Genomic DNA, 18,575 nt, shown 5'->3' with positions numbered 1-18,575 from the left:
TATATATATATATAGAGCTTTGTGTGCTTTGAAGTTTCTGTGCTGATTAATTTTTTTGCGAAGCGATACAAGCTGGGTAGCTCTTGCATTGTTACAAAATAAAGACGTATTTCCCAGTTTTCCATGTCTGGCATATAACCATTCATTTTAGCTTTTAAACTGGTTCTATTGATCCTGTGTCCAGACAGAGGGATAATCAGTAGCCCAGCACCGTGACCTGTTTGTTCTGAAGATCCTGCAGCTTCCACTTCCTCTTCCTGACATGGCGCCTCCTCACCCTGACTATCATACTGATAGGAGGAACCACAGAGCTCTGTTAAGTTAAAAGCACATCTTCTGAAGTTGGCATATTTTTTCTCCAAGAGGTTCCAGAGGAATCACCTCAAACCAGATGTTGGACTGGATTTATTTCAATGTCATTTCTGAATGTTAGAGCCTCATTTTCAAAAGTGGAGCTATAAAGGTTGAAAAAGATTATTATTTTGGAGAAAGTCTCATCAACATCAATATTTCCATTAAATAAGAGGCAAAAACAATTTGTTTGATAGAGGAAAAGCCTTTCAGACTCTGAGCCCGACAGTAACAAACTATTTTTTATATTAGACAATTAATTTCATTTCACATAATTATCGCGCTAGAAGCCATTTGTTTGTTAAATACTTAATGAAAATATATTTACCGTGTTTGATGTTTGTTGTAAATGACGTATACTCACAAAGAACAAGGTAATTAGTCCAAGTTTGTCGTTTATTGAATGTTCAGAAACAACCTGAACAGGTGATCAACTCTAAACCACTCGCACCTTTTTACTCTCCATCTCTCTCCTCCTGCGCTCCACAAGCCGACCAGAGATTACATTAAAAACATAACATTCAGTCCGATATTAGGTTTGCAGGCTTGATATTTATTTTGCGATCATTAATGAGCGCTTCCTGAACACAGAGGTGGTTGATTAGTTAATTTTAAACTCCTGCTCTGCTAGTTATTTTGGTAATGGAACCGAAACGCACAGAATTGCGCAACACCTTGTTGAAACAATAATTACAGAGATTATTATTGTTGTTGGGTCATTAATTTGAACACATTTTGTTGATTTTTTTTGTTGTTGTTCTTTAATAAAGTTACGAACATTTTGATAAGGAGTCAGAGGAGGACGTGCTGGTCTCAGCGTCCAGGTGGCGTTCAGTTTGTCACCTAAAGCCGAGATCGACTCAAAACCTTCCACGATCGACATATTGCAGCCCTGCTAGCACAAAGAGTTCAGAAACAATATGAAATGGGAAAAAAGTTATTTATTAACTGATTAAGTCGTGTTTTAGATTGTTCTTGAAAAACTAATCAGTCACGGCTGATTAGTGGGCGCACTCACGACTGCACAGTGAACCCATTGATTTTTTACAGCAGACAGCCACTCCCCTCTCTTGCAGGTACTGTGTACCCCCGCTAAATCTTTTAGGGTTACGCAGTACCCTACCGTACCCCCTTACTTTTACCCCTGGGTAACCCTAACCCTAATCATTGATGTGAATCCTTTAATTACATTTTTTTTTTCTTTAATTATGTTTTTTTATGCAGACTGAAAAATAGAAGCATAGAATACTTGTGAACTAATTGCTAATTACACAGTAATAAACATAAGTGTAGGTTTGCCTCAAATCAAGCACAATCTTCTAATCCTTACAATCATTTTAAAGCCTAATAGAAAAAAACACCCATCACACAATGCAGGTCTTCAAAAAATATTTATTTTTCATCAGATTTATCTAAATGTAACTTTGTTTCATAATTTCCTAATCACAATCACTCAATGATGCTTTTGCAGTCATGGAATTACAATAACCAAAAAGACAGTAATGCTGCACATGTTATAAAAACATGTAGATCTTATAAAACCATTAATTTTGCATTTCTGTAGAGAATGTGTAAAACATGTTTATGATTTGTAATTGATAGAGCAGGGTAGTCTTTTACATCTTAACCCTGAAACACCAAACATGAGATAAAACAGAAGAATTGCAAACTTTGGAAGGAGACAGACTAAACATCACTGCAGTGGTGACAGGTTAAGATGTTTGCTTAACCTTTCATGTTAGAAACAAACTCATCTAGTTTGACAAGACAAGAATGGTAAAGGACTTGGATCTATACAGTACAAAGCACTTCACACTGCAGCTGCATTCACACTGAAACTCGGGGTGACAGAGGCACAAGAAAACTAGAACTGAACCTACAAACTTCTGATTGTACGACAGCTCCTCTCCCACTGAGCCACAGGCACCCAGTGTTGAAACAAAACCCAGATCCTGTAGTTGTTTCCTGAGGATTTTGATTTCTTTGTCTGGCTACATTGTTTCTGTTTCTCTGCTCAGTTTTCATCTTTCTACACGTTGTTTGTTATGTGTGCACATACAGATGAGCTTTATGCTCAGAAGCTCAAGTACAAAGCCATCAGTGAGGAGCTGGACCACGCCCTCAATGACATGACCTCCATGTAAGTGCTGACCTGCGTGAGGTTATCAGGCCCAGCAGTCCTGTGGTGTTGCAACTTTTGATTTAAATAGCAGGCAAAATTGCAAGCCGTCTTTTTTTGCTTGCATGTACCTGAGGATGATAGCCTAAATCGACTACTTTCACAATAGTCTGTTAGTTTACGTTTAGAAAAATATTACTGAAACCATGCATTTTAAATTTTAGTAGTTAGAACATCAACAAAAAAATACAATTTCTTCTTAATAAAGATAAAACCAGAACTGCTGGACAGGACTACACCAAGAACACCACAAAATCTGGACTAAAGCTATTCTTTATTCTGTTCTGATGAGGTACATTAAGTTTTCATGGTTGAATACTTTTTGTATTTCAGCTAAGTGAATCTTAACCTGGGCAAGCTCCGGATCTTCTTCGTCCTCCCTCTACACCCTCATCACCTGGTGGCTCCTGTGGTGCCACTGCCATTGGTCTCTGTTTGAATGAAAATGATGTACAATCTGTTTTTACCAGTATCTCTGGAATGAACAAAGAAAACAGGCTCCGAGTCAGCGTATTTGTGTTTTAACTACTCAAGCTGTACTTTGTATGTAGTTGAGCTCTAAATTATTAACCATAGTTAACAGTTTTCATTTGTCTCAAAAATCTGTACATAAGAGGCATCTCTCAGATGAGAAGAAAGCAATGTAAAAGCAGCATCAAGTTTTACTATATGTTGGCTATCATATCTCAAAAATTTATAGAAAACATTTTATTGGCATGACAGCAATCAAACCCTTCTTACATATGCTAATTAGTTTTCTGCATAGTAACACTAATATTGTCACAATTTATCTGAATACCAAGTCTTTGAGCCTCTTCACCATCACCCTAATCATTCGCTCCCTCTACAGATTCTCTATCAAATCCAAGATGGCACTCCAGTTGGGCATTCGAAAACACAATTGCTTTCAAACAATAAAAACTTGAGGGTGAAATTAAGTTAATTTAACTACTTGAATTTGTTTAAACCTAAATCCTTTTGAGGCATGACTAATTTTGAGCTGAACTAGTTTTTATTTCTCATTGTTCAGATTCACCAAAGTGACAAAAATCTCAACACAGCTACTTTTAGGGAAGTTCCTTTAGAACAGCTCTGTGTGAAGCAGGCTTGCAGTCATTTTTTCTCAACTAAAACTGAGGTGAATGTACTTTAGCTCTAGAACCATTTTAATTCCAAAGTAAAGGGGTGATCTACATTCATGGCTGAAAGTTTTGTTTTGCAAACTTTGTGGCTTCATGGTTTGTGGTAGAAAAAAAACATTTTGTTTTTGTGCAGAATGTTAAGGTGCTTATTGACTCATTCTCATACTTTTACTGTGAAACAAGTGTACATTATTACTCACTGTTTACTGAGGACTGCTGAAGCTACAGGCTAGTCCTGCCACCAGTGCAGAGCTTGCTCAACTTCTAATGTGAGCACATCTGCCTCCACTGACTGGCAGAAATGTGTTGGTAGCAAGAAATCACGTTGTCCAAAAAAACCTTTAACAATCTAAAATTCTGCAGGAAGAACAAGGATGTCCTTTTTGCAGAATTGATGCATTTGCTGGTATTTTCCATAAATCCAGATGATCGTTTTTAGATAGCTGTCCTTGTGATAAGGCATCCAGATTAGGGGTGGGTAGAATTTTATCATAATATTTTGTATTACTACTGTGATGATAAACTACTGATTACTTCTTTAGGTAACTGCACAGCACATCATTCATAGCAACAAAAACATAAGCGCTGCTCTTGAAAAACATTCCTATTTAGAATAGGAATGTTTCTTTATGAATGCCACATCCGTGAAGAAGGGTGAGTTATTTCATTAAACTGCACATACAAACCTTTCTGATTTTTATTAATAGTTCAAAAAACACAGGAGAACATAGTAAAATTTAAAATTCCTATCATGACAAGAAATTTTTGACAATAAATGATAACAAAATAACTGCTCACCCCTAATCCAGATATAATCCACAAGCAGGATTGGTTCTCATCCAAAGAAATGGGCTTACTTACAAATCTGCTCAAACATGCTTCAATGCGCAAGAGTGATACCAGAATTTCCAAAACCAACTTCTTCCAAAAATGCAGACATCATTTTGTGATGATCTATGTGTGTTCCAGTTAGATGAGGATGAAGTAGCATTTTGGGATCTATGATAAAGAAGCTTCTTACATCTTAGCTTCTGAGAGAAATGCAGTCAGTTTAAAAAGCATCTGGATAAGTAGAACCCAGCAAGCGATGATCAAGTCCAAGCTCAACTACAAGACCTGGTCACTGCCAATCAGGACTTGCCTGATTGGCAGTGATTTAACAGCAAGTTAAAATGAAGACGTATCAGCAATGTAAAAACTTACTTTTGCGATTCCTGTATTTGCTTATAAAAGCATCTAAAACAAATGGTGTCTCTCTTAAATACAGAAAGCTGAAGCCATAAAACAAAACATATCTGTTTCCAACAAAATATATGGAAATGGGATATAAAGTGGACTCAACACTCTGAGGTGAAAAAACAGTTAATACAAGCTTAACAAAAGAAATGTGAGCACAGAGATCCAACAAAGCTTTGGATCTCTGTGTTGTTTCACTAAAATGAAACGACACAGAGTGATAGCTGATCATAAAAAGACTGAGGCTGGTGCTGACAGAGATGACTGCAGAATCAGCCTAGAGTTGGTGGTAAGAACGCCACCTGGAGGGCAAAGAAGACAACTGAGAGTATCTAATAATGGTGTTGAAAAAAGTTCTAATTCATTACATTGCAGATGGAGTGAAGCATTTTCAAAATTTATTTATTGCAATTTTTGTACTTATGGCTTGCACATAATGAAAACCCAAAATTCAATTTCTCATAAAAAGTGAATATTATATGAGATCCATACAAAAGGATATTTGAAACAGGAATGTCAGGGTTCTGAAATGGTGGTTCATATCTGTGGGCCAGTATTTGGTTTGGACTCCTTTTGCATGACTTACTGCGTTAATGCACCGTGGCATGGAGGACATAGCTTGTGGCTCTGCGTAGGTGTGATTAACTGCCTCGTTGGGTCGGCTGCCTTTCATCTTCCTCATTACAACAGCCCAGAGATTTTCTAGAATCTACAGGGTTAAAGGTCAGGAGATTTTATTGGCTAGTCAAGAGCAGGAACTCCATGGTCACTGAAGCAGCTGTTGGTGCCTTTGGCAGTGTCTGCTGATACAAACTCCTGCAGGAATATGAAATCAACATCTCCATACAGTCTGTCAGCAGACAGACTCTGAACTTAAGCAAGCCCAGTGGACCAGAACCAGCTGATGACATGGTGATCCAAACCATCACTGACTGTGGAAACTTCACACTGGACTCTTAAGCAACACAGATTCTGTGCTTCCCCACTCTTTCTCCGGATTCCGAGACCTTGATCTTTAAAGAAAATTCTAATTTTACTTTAGATAGAAGAAGACTGAACCACTGAGGTCTCATCCAGTCCAGGGCTTTTCATCCTCAGTCTTGGTAAAACATGGTTTGTTTGCTACAAACCACTATCTAGCTCCTTCTGTATTTGATCATCAGCCACCAAGCACAAAATGTCTGAACCTCTATCCTGAACTACGGTTTTGATTTCAGTCTGAACATTTTCTTGAAACTTGAAATATGTTTAGTCACTGTTAGTATTTTTAAAAATGTGGGGTTGATTCCTGTAACAAGAGTTGCTCTGGTGTCTCAACCAGTAACATAATCCCATAGCCAGTGAGTGACCGGCAGTCTTTTGGCATGGCATTTTCAGCTTAACTCTGCTGGCTGAGTAGATACTAAAAAAGTGTTGATACCAAATATAAGTACCTTATGGAAAACATTAAAAATCGAGTCAAACTGAGTTGTGGAAAAGGAGTTTAAGGGGCCTGCCCAACCTAATAGTCTCTAACTATAATCTTCCCTCCAACAAACTATAGATTTGACACAATGCAATGAGACTGTCCTTCACCTGTACCTGCTAAACCCAGACACATCCATCCATTTTCTATACACCCTTGTCCCTAGTGGGGTCGGGAGGGTTGCTGGTGCCTATCTCCAGCTAACGTTCCAGGTGAGAGGTGGGGTACACCCTGGACAGGTCGCCAGTCTGTTGCAGGGCAACACAGAGACAGACAACCATTCACACACACACCCCAATTAACTTCCTTCTGCTGGACAAGAAGGAGAGAGACCAATTAACCTGACAGTCATGTTTTTGGACTGTGGGAGGAACCCACCATGCACAGGGAGAACATGCAAACTCCATGCAGAAAGGCCCTGGGCTGGGAATCGAACCCAGAACATTCTTGCTGCAAGGCAACAGCTCTACGAACTGCGCCATTGTGCAGCTCTCAGACACATCCAGAGATCGATAATTTGTCCTTATGGCGAACACATTTCAATTGCTTTAGAGTCCAGTGGAAGTGTGCTTTGCATTAATGTATCCAAAACTTTGCATTGCACTTGATCATTGAAGCTTTCAATTCACTATCCTTGAGTTCATCTGAAGAGCACATGAAATTTGGAGTTCTGTAACTGCTGACCTCTGACCAGCATCCTCTGCTCCCTCTCCCTGGTTTTCTTGCTCTACCCACTGAGTGGCTCAGTTGCTGTTTTTCCCAAATAATTCCATTTTGTTATGATCCCACTAATTTCTGACAGAAAATGTAATTGCTGGACAGGTGATATCCCATCATGGTATCCCTGATGGGATTCACTGACATCCTGAGTTTATTCACAAATGCTGGTCTCTTTCAACCACCATGTAGACACACAATCAGGGCTGAATTTTTCTATTATGTTCAATGTACTTTATGCTAGAAAAAGGAGATTTAAAGGCAATTCAATCAGTGCTTAAATACCTCACAACTTAATGAACCATAGCAGTAGCAAATTTATTTTGGTGACAAGTTGTACCTAAACATTGTGATAGGAATTTAGTAGAAGAAGACATTTGTGTAACTGGACAGACAACTTTACTCGCCAGGTGTCGGCGCCAATTTGAACCGAATCTCGGTAAATAAAGTTTGGAGCAGCTTCCGATCCATTGCTTTCCATCTTTACTGCCCCAGAGAACCAAACGGGATGTTCACCTACTCAAGTCACCCCAAACCTGTGGAGATCCGCAAATACAGAGATCTGCCCAACCCGAGTCAGTTGCAGTATGGAAACATTATGTATGATCGTCGGGTCGTCAGAGGAAATCTCCACGACCAGCAGGTCACTTCAAAAAATAATCAATCAGACCCTGGTATGCAGCAGGCATACAGAAGGAGAGCTATTGCTCGAAAACAGGCCAAGGAACAGTTAAAACCAAGACTCCTGAAGCAATACATGGCAGACAACATGTTGTACAAACAGACTCTTTCCTTGAGGAGCTGAGCAATATCATTCAAGTTAGTGAGATTGATTGTCAGACCGATGAGTTCCTGGATAAACCATCAACGCCGCTCTTTGTCCCTGCCAAATTTGGGGTAGATGTTGAAATGCAGATAGAGGAGGGGGATCTGTTTGACTTTGACCTGGAGGTGCAACCTGTGTTGGAGGTTCTGGTTGGAAAGACGATTGAACAGTCCCTGCTGGAAGTGATGGAGGAGGAGGAGCTGGCCTGCCTGAGGACCCAGCAGAGGGTCTTCCAAGAGCTCCAAAACAACAAGCTGGCAGAGGTACAGCGTCTGGAGGAGCAGGAGTGACGCGACCGAGAGGAGAAAGAGCACAGAGTTGCCCAACAGAAGGAAGTGCTAAAGAAGGAGCAGGAAACTGCAGAGAAGATCGCCACCCGGGTGTTCAGCCAGCAGTACTTGGCTGGACTCCTCTCTGCAGTCTTCTCCTCTCTCAGAAAGCACAGCTACTTCTATGACCCTGTGGAGAAAGATATTTCAGTGAATTTCCTCCCATGGCTCATGACTGAGGTCAACAACCAATTAGACAAGAGATACCCAGCAAGAGAAGTGCTGGACAACATCATCTATGAAGTCACTGAGAAAAGACTGGAGGAGTTTAAGCATCTCAAGTCAGGTCAGAACTGCTGTGACTCATGAAAAGATCACCTGATCAGCAAATGTTCCATCAGAAATAAGTCATAAAAAAAAGTAAAAAAATAAAAAATAAAAAAATTGTGTAACTGGAATTCTCACTTGCTGTATAGAGTGTAGAATTTTTGGAACATGAATTGAAGTGAATTTAACTAGATTAGAGACAGCACTATCACTTTGGTGTTAGTACTGTTTTAACCAATTCTTATTTTTGGTTTCTGAGTGGAAACCAGAAAAGGAAAAGTTATCAGAATAACTGGTTTGAATTTCACAAATTTAGTTGACTTGGTACAACTAAACTATTTGAGATTTGAGTTAAGCTCATTTTAGTTGTTAAACTTAATCCATAAATTTGCCCACATTTGTGGATTAATATCCATCCATATTAAATAAATTCTGGATGGATGATTGGTTTTATGCTGGCCAATAAAACAGTCAGAATGTTTTATTGGTTGCATTCTGTCTGTTGTATCTGTCTCCAGTCATGGTGGACTGTAATACACTGTAGAGATTCACAAAAAAAAATGAACTTAATAGTCAGCAGGTCATTGTGAAACATTGTCTGATTCAAATTTCCCACCTTTGCACTTACTTCTGAAACACACCCTGCCATACTTACACATTTTAACCCATCATAGGGCCTGGTTACTGTTTACAAGACAAATAGGAGACTTCAGCTCTGCAAACATCAGTGGTCATTGCTGTCAGTATCCTGTTCTTTAAGACACTGAATAGGCTACATAAAAGTCAGTTTAGATGACAGTCAGACAGGATCATACCTTTAATCTTTAATTTTGTCTCTCTACAAAATAAGAAAATGCTGGCAGTAAATTTGGGCAAAAAATCTGATATAGTGTAATAATAAAGATTATTAGTTTACATATTTATGAACTCATAAATTTGGTCATGAGGGTGATTTCTTAGTGTAGAGTCCACATATTCCTTGGTATGAACTGTAATTGCAGATGAAGCAGGCAGGCCGTTACATTCTTGCTGCCAAATTACTTTTCAGCTTAACAACAAATACTTTGACTCCTTATTAAACTTGGGCTGTGATGGTCAAAGCCTCCAAAGTCAATAAAAGTCAGGCTTTCCACCTGTTTGTACAGAGACAGGAGTGAGCTGTGTGAACTAAGTCAGAAAAGCAGACAAAGAATGTGGTCCTGCCAGTTCCCTTCTCTCTGTTTTCTGTCTCGGCCTGTCTCCATCTCCCTTTTTATGAGAAAACCTACAAGCTCAACTTTTAGATATTAGGACAGCAGTTGGAATTAATTTGGCTCTGTAAAGTTGCTCAAGATGTATGTCAAACAGTAAGAAGAGAAGGGAAATACCAGCCCAAACTTGCAGGCAGTCTTCATGTAAAAAATGCAAAATCTTCACTAAAGACTTCCAGATGTTGACTGAGTCATGTATTGACTGAGAGCTGTGGCTGGGATAATTCCTGAAACAGATTTCTAAAGTTACCTTTAGCACTTTGATGCATGAGATTATGATTGATAGAATGAAAGGTGCATGCATCGGGTTGGATTGTTGTGTCAGAGGTGTAACCTGGCGGTGTTGCGACAGCTCCCAGCTCCTCCTACCTGCAGAGGGAGGATCCAGGAGAGCTGCCAACTTGTGACAGACGCGGTGCTCCACTGACACACAGCAGACTTTACAGGAAGACACTCCATACAGCCGACATGCCTGGGGTAAGAAACTCAAACTATTCGGTCACTGCCTGCAAGTGAGGACTGCATGAAGCTGCTGCTGTTTGTATTCTGTATCACGGACTTCGGTTAAGGGGGACGTTGTTCGCCGCTGAGCTGGTTAACTTCCACACATCTCGGCTCTTTGCCGCTGAAAAGAGAAGCAGAGCGGCTTTTAAGCGCTCCGGTCTTTCAAAGTTTTAAGAGTCAGCCCAACTTGACAAAGTTTCTTTTCGAACTTTTGTTCCGAGTAAAAATTTTCCAGATGTGCGTGCGAGTGTGTGTGTGTGTGTGTGTGTACGCGCGCGCGCCTGCAGCCAACGGCCCCTCCCTAGGAAGAGGCGACGCAGCGTCAGCCGCTCCTGTGAGGCCAGGAGAGCGTAACAACGCGATCCATGCAAATCTTCCTCTGTAATGTGGCTGCTGTGCTGTCCGGGCATGGTAAAAGCTTCAAAATGTTCAATACTCGGGCGATTTGGAAGCAGGATGTGAATCTAAGGAAGCTCTGTAGTAACCTGGCGGTGCGTAGTGCAGGCCTTGAGCGAACATGACGCACAACGAAACGCAGCTCCTTCCATCGCAGGGCGTTCTGCGAGCCGTTTGAAATTATTAAGATCAATTTCATAACCGATCAAGGAGAAAATCCGAAGATTTTCGGTTTCGAACAGTTTCCTTCTCCCTGATGGGGCATCTTTTTTTTATTTAGGAATCGCTGTTGAACGAGCGGTTACGCCCTGATTCTTAAAATAAGTCACAGAAAGCAAACCATGTAAGATTGCAAACTTTCTTAGACAAAGCTTAAAATAAACGTTCTCAAAACTCTTCTAATATCTGAATCTTTAAATCACAGAAGTAACCGGACCGTTGTTTCAGACAGCAGAGACCTGGATTTGGGTGTGGTAAACATTAACTAAATGCAATCTGGTTGACCAAACTGATTAACTTAAAGTGTTCAGAAGCTGTGACAAAATAAAGAATATAAGGAACTTTTTCACTAAAAGGGGATTAAATTAAGGCAACGGGTGTTTGTGGAATAAAGGCAGATATGTGAAACTTTGCCAAAGAAATGCTTCAACAAAAAACCCAAAAATAAAGCCAGAACGTATTGCTGTTAGAATTTAATGTGTGACTGGAATGTTGTTGTCATTCATCTGGTTTTTCTTACCTTGAGAAAGAAAATCAGTTATAGAAATGTTAAATATGAAAACAAATAAGAAAATTACTCTGTTGAATTTAGTAAGACAGCTCATTTAGTTGGTATCTAATTTTTATGTTAGTTTAATTTTAATGTAAAGAGACCAAACAGAAAAATGTAGTGAGTTAAAACAAATTTTCATGTCACTAAGAAAAAAAAAGATTAAGAAAACAGGATTGATCACTTATTAGGGCTGCATTATATTTTAAAATCTTGCAATAGTGATTATTTTTGATAAATATTCCAACAACAATATCATTTTCAATATATGTCTGATTTCTTCTTTCCTCTCCTTCTTACTTGTCTTTCTATCACTTTGAGACTGTTAGCATTTTGGGTAATGGTATTTATGTCAGATGTGAGCAACTGCTGACATGAGACAAATATTACATCCGTGTGAAAAATGCAAGTTCATAACACCAATAATACCCAATGATTCCTGCAGCCGAACAGAACCTTCTGCTTAAGAGAAGCTTACTCCATTTTCTCTGTAGACTTCATGTAGGATTCATGAGTGCAGTCACTCCTTTGTTGCCTGGGTGGATAGTTTTGGGTCACTGTGGATGACCAAGGTCAAGAGGAGTATATGTAGTAGCATGGATCTTTCTGCCCTATGACTGTATACGTAGCTGTAGGGTCAGGGTTCAGAAGGGGATGAAACATCTATTTTACTCAATGACAAGCTGCTCAGTTCTCATAAATGATGTAATGTACTTTATTTCTACATTTTTAGTTGATAACACAACTTTTCAAAATAAAATGAAACGGCTGCCACAAATTTTTTCATATGTGAGCAAACGTAGAAAATCGGCAAGGAATCAAACAATTATTGATCCGCTGTGTGCTCTTTGAAGCTCATTATATTTGCTTTCTTCTCCTTAACTTCAGTTGAGACATTTTTTTCTTCTGTGTAGTTTTAAGCATGTGATCTGTCAGTCAGTGTAAAAACTTCATCTATTTTTGGTCATTATGTGACACCAGTGACCCATCAGAGCCTGTAGGTGTTAAAAAGGTCAATTAAGCTTAGCACTGTTCATGTTATAATAAAAGTTGGTAGTTCTTTTGTGTTGGCCAAGAAATTTGAATTCTGTTAAAATGTTGTCTACTCTGAGTGTTCTGTTTCTATTCACTTGATTAAATTAAATAGTTCAAATAGACAATTTGATCAGTCAGTTGTTTGGATTTGTATCCATTTGACTTGTTTCTTCCCTAATAAGCTTGGTCAGCAACCAAATAGAATAATAATGGTGTAATTTTCATAAATAGGCAACTGTTAATTAACTTTAAAGCTAATCTGGAACTCCTGCAACTTTGGATTGGTTAAGTCAGTGGTGTCCAAACTCAGTCCTTGAGGGCCGGCATCCTGCATATTTTAGTTTTCTCCCTGGCGGTAGTAACAACCTTCTCAGCATATCAATTTTCTTCTCAGGCCTTTTAATAAGCCATCGTTTGATTCAGGTGCGTTAAACCAGGGAGAGAACATGCAGGATGCCGGCCCTCCAGGACCGACTTTGGACACCACTGAGTTAAGCAATATGTAAAGTCAAAAATTAAAAATTAGACTATGTCCCAGCTGCTCCATAGGATAGGAAAGAGTTTAAGACTCTAGCTGTTTAGTTAAGCTAGTAAAAACACTGGAGCAAAGGTGAAAGGTTGTCTAAACACAACAATTACTGGGAAATATTTAGGAATGTAACAGCATTTGTATGACATTGTTTCAAACCAAAAACTTGTCTGTTTAGATATGACTGAACTGCCATGAACCTCAATAGACTGAGTTCTTATCTCTATGTGTCTGTACACGTGATTCCAAGGAACATCTATAATTTTAGCATCCTTCTTTACCTGTTCATTCATTCATTCATTCATTCATTCATTCATTCATTCATTCATTCATTCATTCATTCATTCATTCATTCAGTGTGTTCAACTTATCTGAGATCTGGTCATGGGGTGACAGATCCAGGAGAACCCTAACCCTAATCCAAATAGTCACTCCAGTTTATTCTGGGTAGTTCCAAGGGGTTCCCAGACCCAGAGGATTCTTAAATTCCTTTAGCAAGTGTTCTAGGCACATCACCAATGCAGGCGTCAAAACTCAAACAATAATTACAAACTGAGGAATCATTCTAGGACACTCATTCATCTACAGCTTTCTTAAATGAAAAAAGACCTCCTTATAGTTTGACACTTTGTATGTACTCTTAATGTATCTGAGGTTAAATGATTATGCTTCATGGCTCTATGCAACTACACCAGTGATATGTTCAATATCAGGTGTGTGTGATGTTGTACATGCATTTAAATGCATGTACAACAGATTGTTTAAGATCAGATCAATAAGATTTTCAAGCTCTTGAAATTAAACATAGTTGGCATTAAAATTTGGGTTTTGGATTAAAGATTAGGTTCAACTTTAGTGGTTATTACATAGCTAATGAAAACAGTGCAGCTAATGTCTAATTGATAACAATTAGACATTAGCTAATGTCTAATTGACAACAATTAGACATTAGCTAACCAACATTATCAGATTAGATCTAACCAACTAAATGCACATGTATTCACAGAATGCCGGCTAACATCAGATTAGTTGACTGTCATTTAGCAGGAATGTTTCTGACATTCCAAACGACTCCTGTGTTGTTGTTTGTCCCCGTCTCTGGTCTAGTGGTTTCTGCTCTTTCTCATGTATCCAACAGAAGTTTTAAATAATGACAGCAGCTGGTAAAGATCTACAGGCATTATGGTATTTGTTGTTTACTTGTGCCTTGGAGACAGTTGTCATGGAAAACAGCCTTATTTTCCTGTCTCAGCTTGGGTTGTGTAAATGTTTTATTGGAGCCTTGCAGTGGCCTGTTTTGTAAACTTGATTAACAACTGGTTTTAATCTGATTATTTTAATAATAAAAGCCAGAGAATATGTTGATTACTTGCAAATGCCTTGATGAATCTTTAAAGAAAATAAAATCGATCTATTTTAAAGACACTCTAAGGGTTTTGAGTTACTGTAAATACTTACTGTTTACTTACAAGTTGTTGTTAAAGCTTAACATAATTAATCTTTTCATTTTATCTCTTTTCCTGTTTAGTACTCTGAGTTGGAGAAAGCCATTAACACTCTGGTCAGCCAGTTCCACTCGGCTTCAGCAGACAACAGCCCAACACTGAAAACAGAAGAGTTCAAAGGTCTTTTGTCCTCCAACATGCCAAACCTGGTGAAGGTAAAACTGCCATTAGAGTGGATGTGCCTCTCTGTGCGCCAGATCTGCTGTTGACTAACACCTGGGTGTGGCCACCCGCCTCACCTTACTCAGCTCATACAAAGGCTTAGCAGAGTCAGACAGGCACCAGCAAACAGAAACAATGACGACACAGACACACTCTTTAATCTTCAGTTTTCTTATACAAATAAGAAATTAGTTAATTTTAAACATATTATTTCTTTGATTTGAACATTCAATGCAGATAAAAAAAACTCCAGAAATTATTTTCTTAATGAGAGAGAATAAATTCTCTTTCATTAGATTTGCATTATTGTAAGGTATTATAACTAGGGTAGCACAACATTAGGAAAATGTGTCAAACTTGTCACAGTGTCCATGAACTTTAGTATTCACAGCCACAAGTGTACATTGTTGTAGCCATTAAGGGCAATTAGTGCCCATCAGGCAACATGCTGATAGCTACATGTAGTTATATGTAGCACAGGAATCTATGACAGTTGGTAGCATAGCATATCACCAAATACTGAGCCCAGTCAGCTCTTTGTGACTGGCTATATTGATACTGTAACTACAATTCAATGCATTCCCACTAAACTCTAATTAGCAAGGATGCACAATGAAAAATTACATTGTCCATCCATCCATCAAAATTACACTGGATGTTGCTGATATCAATGTCCAGTATCAATCTGCAAAGGCCTATAACCAATATTATATACATTTTTGCACTATATCTAATATAGTGCAAAAAAAGACGGACACCCTTCTGATGTTTACCTGCTTTAGCTAAACTTCCCACAATCCTTCGCTGCACCACTTGTTACATGACCAGACAAATATCACATGACAAACCTCCTCCACCCTCTCCAGAAACAAGCAGCAACAAGATGGAAATAAATATTGATTGTTAATATCGGTCCAGTTTTATTGATACTGATACGTTCAGATGACTAATGTTGGCCGATACTGAGCATCCCTACTAATACACTCCAAGATAAACTTGTGCCTGAATTTACATCAGTAAGAACATTTACTATTTTATGATAATTGTATTGTTGAAGTACATCGGTTAACTCTTGTTAGTTTTACATATGCCATATAGATAAATATGATATTATGTTGCAGTATTTCAAACAGGAAGAAGTGAAGGAAGCTACATTTTAGAACCATCTTGGACTGTTCAAGAAAAGCAGTCCCCTTCCTAAGAAAGTTTAATTTTTGAAACACTGAACATAAAAACCTTTTCATCAGTTGTAAATGCAAATAGAAAATTGAGATAATTCTCCAAGCTCTTGTCTCACAGACAGGAGAGGGAGTACTATCTTAAGCTACTGGAGCATTGTTCTCTTTCAAATAAAAAACATAAAAAAAAATCTACAACTCCCAGTAGTCATGCGACTGCATGAGATTCCACCATGTCCTTTTCCATGTGTTATTTAACAAAAACGTTTCCTGTAATGAAATTACAGCTGATGGTGGTGTTTAGATGAACACTGAAATGTTTTGTACATTTTGTTGAATAGTTTTATGTCCAGTGGTTTTCAAATTAAACCTTTTAGTGACGAGTAACACTATATGAATGTCTAAATGAAACATCCATGTAGTGAATGAAACAAAAGGGTTTTTTTATTAAACAATTTTAACGGTCAAATTTAAGAATAGTCAGCTTTGCTACAGTTTACATCCACTGAAACCTGATATTTGTAGGAACAGGAACACTATGGTTAACTTGATTTATTTAGTCAGTTTTTGAAAATCTTTACAAACATCATTTTAACATAATATTGGCATCAAGCAGGTTCCTTTTTGGTTCTTAAACATTGACTTATTAAACCACACTGAACCTCTGACTGTGTTCTGTGGAATCTGGTTCCAAGCGGTCAGTAGCAGATTCTGGACTCATCCTGAATCCTAGAAGCTGCAGCAGGGCCCTCAGCAGTCAGGCTTAGTAAGACTTTCCCACAGGACCAAGACAGCTGAAGTCTGGAGAATCCAGAAACATAATTTGGAACTTTATGTGTTCCTCTTGAATCATTTTAATAGTATGCATTCATTTTGATGATGATAATGACAGAGAACCATCTACATGAAGGCCAGGCCTTTAAAACAATATGCAAACAGCAAACATTCTTTCTGTTTCTCTTGGTTTGTACTGTTATCCTGCTGTCAAAGACACACACAGCAAGAAGAATAAAAACATTAGTGACGTTTCTCACCAAATTTCAGGAACAACCCGAGTCATCTACACGTATAAGAAATCCACACAACTTAGTCTAGAAATTAAGTGATATGTGAGGTGTAATGACATAGGTATTAATTATTGGACACATGAAAGCTTATGAGATAGGCATAGAGAGTCAATACACTGGCTTAGTATGGCTGATTTTGTCCTAACGATCTGTAAAAATGTTTGTCACTACTAGGATAATGGGGAAGAAGAATGATGGAAAACCAAAGTGCTTTAAGTTGAAAGAATATGCAGAAAATGTACCCAAAAGTCAAGGATCACCTCTGAAGAGCTTCTGAAAGGCCCAGTATTAGCAGCTTCCTTAGTGTCAGAGTTGACACCTATTAACACAGATTAAATAACACAGGAAAGACAAGAGAAAGTTAGATTCTGAATACTCGCGAGGAGAACAGACAGAGATGTGCTTTCAGTTACAAATCTCCTACCGCTCTGAAAGCACATTTGCCTGCCCCTCTCTTTTTATTCTCTTTTAGGATCCCTGATCACAGAGAGCACTGCAACTCTAAAGGGAGAGGGAAGACACTTCACACAGTTACAGCGCCAATGATTATCACTAACTAACAACACAATCTATCTTAACGTAGAATATCCAGTTTCTGACACAGGGTCAAACAGAGCAAGTTGCATATCTTCATGGCGACAGTTTTACAGCTATCTAATTGGTCAAAAGGCAGGGCATTTTGTAAATAGCTGCTGTCACTGCTTTTCTTCTGAGAGGCCCTCTGAGAAAGGAAATCAGAGTGATTAACAATACAGGAATATTTCTTAAAAGACATGATTAAACAAATAAGAGTACATAAAGCAAGAATATTATAAAGGTATAACAACATTTGATAATAATACAATTTACCCAACATTTAGTGTGATTGAATAAGACTCCACTGCTGAAGAAAAAGCATACTGGAGTTTGATTTTATGCTGCAAATCTCTGACTGATGGCTTAATAATGAAATCTTCATTTTGTTCTGTTCATACAGGGGATCAACACAGAACAGGGACTGGGAGAGATTCTGCGGAAGATGGGTGTAGCAGATGGAGAGGGCATCTCTTTCAAACACTTCTGGAGCTTAATCGAGTCAGTCGCCTCCAACCAGCATAGCCTCCTCAGCCAGGCAGGTTCATCTTGCAACTGCATCCTCCTGTGAAGGGCAGGCTTTCAGCTCGTCGGCAAGCTTTCTAGTCTGGAGTTAAAAATTGATCTATCTTTCATACTTACATTTTAATCAATATAACAAATGTCCAATATTATTTCAACCACAACATATGGTTTCCAACCCTGATCAAGGAAGGGGCTTGTTATAAAATCATGTTATCATGTCGTAATTATCATTCCCCTGTCACTGTCATGAAATCACATTTTTTGAGATAAAATACAACTGTAAAGTATACTTAATTAAACAATATTTTATTAATCCCCAGATTTTTATGTTGTTCATCTGCTGGAGGTGAACAATCTGAAGAAAAAACATGTGCATCTGCCAGATAGCCCATGATGCTCAAGATTAACATTGACAGATAACACAATAATGTCATTTTGCTACGTTAAAAAAAACATAATAAAAAAACTGAAATTTATATGTTATTGTTACATTGTTTTATCATAAATGTTAACATATCTAACCACACAAATTGAAACCCTTCTTGGTTTAAAAATAAAAACATTTTAGTT

The 18,575-nt window shown here is 38.3% G+C and overlaps 2 protein-coding genes and 1 pseudogene across 2 annotated transcripts in view; all 3 read left to right on the top strand.

Moving 5' to 3' along the window:
• Nucleotides 1-3,172, top strand: part of tpm3 (tropomyosin 3) — a 12,540-nt gene extending 9,368 nt beyond the window's left edge. Inside the window, exons 9-10 of the mRNA XM_007559027.2 lie at nucleotides 2,413-2,491; nucleotides 2,864-3,172. Coding sequence (XP_007559089.1) covers nucleotides 2,413-2,491; nucleotides 2,864-2,867 — 83 coding nt within the window. The 3' untranslated portion in view covers nucleotides 2,868-3,172. The remainder of the gene's footprint in view (nucleotides 1-2,412; nucleotides 2,492-2,863) is intronic.
• A 3,592-nt stretch (nucleotides 3,173-6,764) lies between these two features.
• Nucleotides 6,765-8,580, top strand: LOC103142804 (radial spoke head protein 3 homolog B pseudogene; annotated as a pseudogene).
• Nucleotides 8,581-10,098: 1,518 nt separating this feature from the next.
• Nucleotides 10,099-18,575, top strand: s100v2 (S100 calcium binding protein V2). The gene is made up of 4 exons (XM_007559025.2): nucleotides 10,099-10,239; nucleotides 14,524-14,655; nucleotides 17,884-18,095; nucleotides 18,201-18,575. Exons 1-3 carry the CDS (start codon nucleotides 10,231-10,233, stop codon nucleotides 18,049-18,051), a joined length of 309 nt encoding a protein of 102 aa, XP_007559087.1. The 5' UTR covers nucleotides 10,099-10,230; the 3' UTR covers nucleotides 18,052-18,095; nucleotides 18,201-18,575.

The sequence above is a fragment of the Poecilia formosa genome, unplaced genomic scaffold (genome assembly GCF_000485575.1).
Source record: "Poecilia formosa unplaced genomic scaffold, Poecilia_formosa-5.1.2 Scaffold101, whole genome shotgun sequence".
NCBI classification, from domain to species: Eukaryota; Metazoa; Chordata; class Actinopteri; order Cyprinodontiformes; family Poeciliidae; genus Poecilia; species Poecilia formosa.
This window is presented reverse-complemented; position numbering and strand designations above follow the sequence as displayed.

Bases quoted from the DNA above. Each gene is read 5' to 3' on its own strand.
- s100v2 (XM_007559025.2), top strand. The intron at 14,656-17,883 runs GTAAAACTGCCA...CTGTTCATACAG, and splicing joins ACATGCCAAACCTGGTGAAG to GGGATCAACACAGAACAGGG.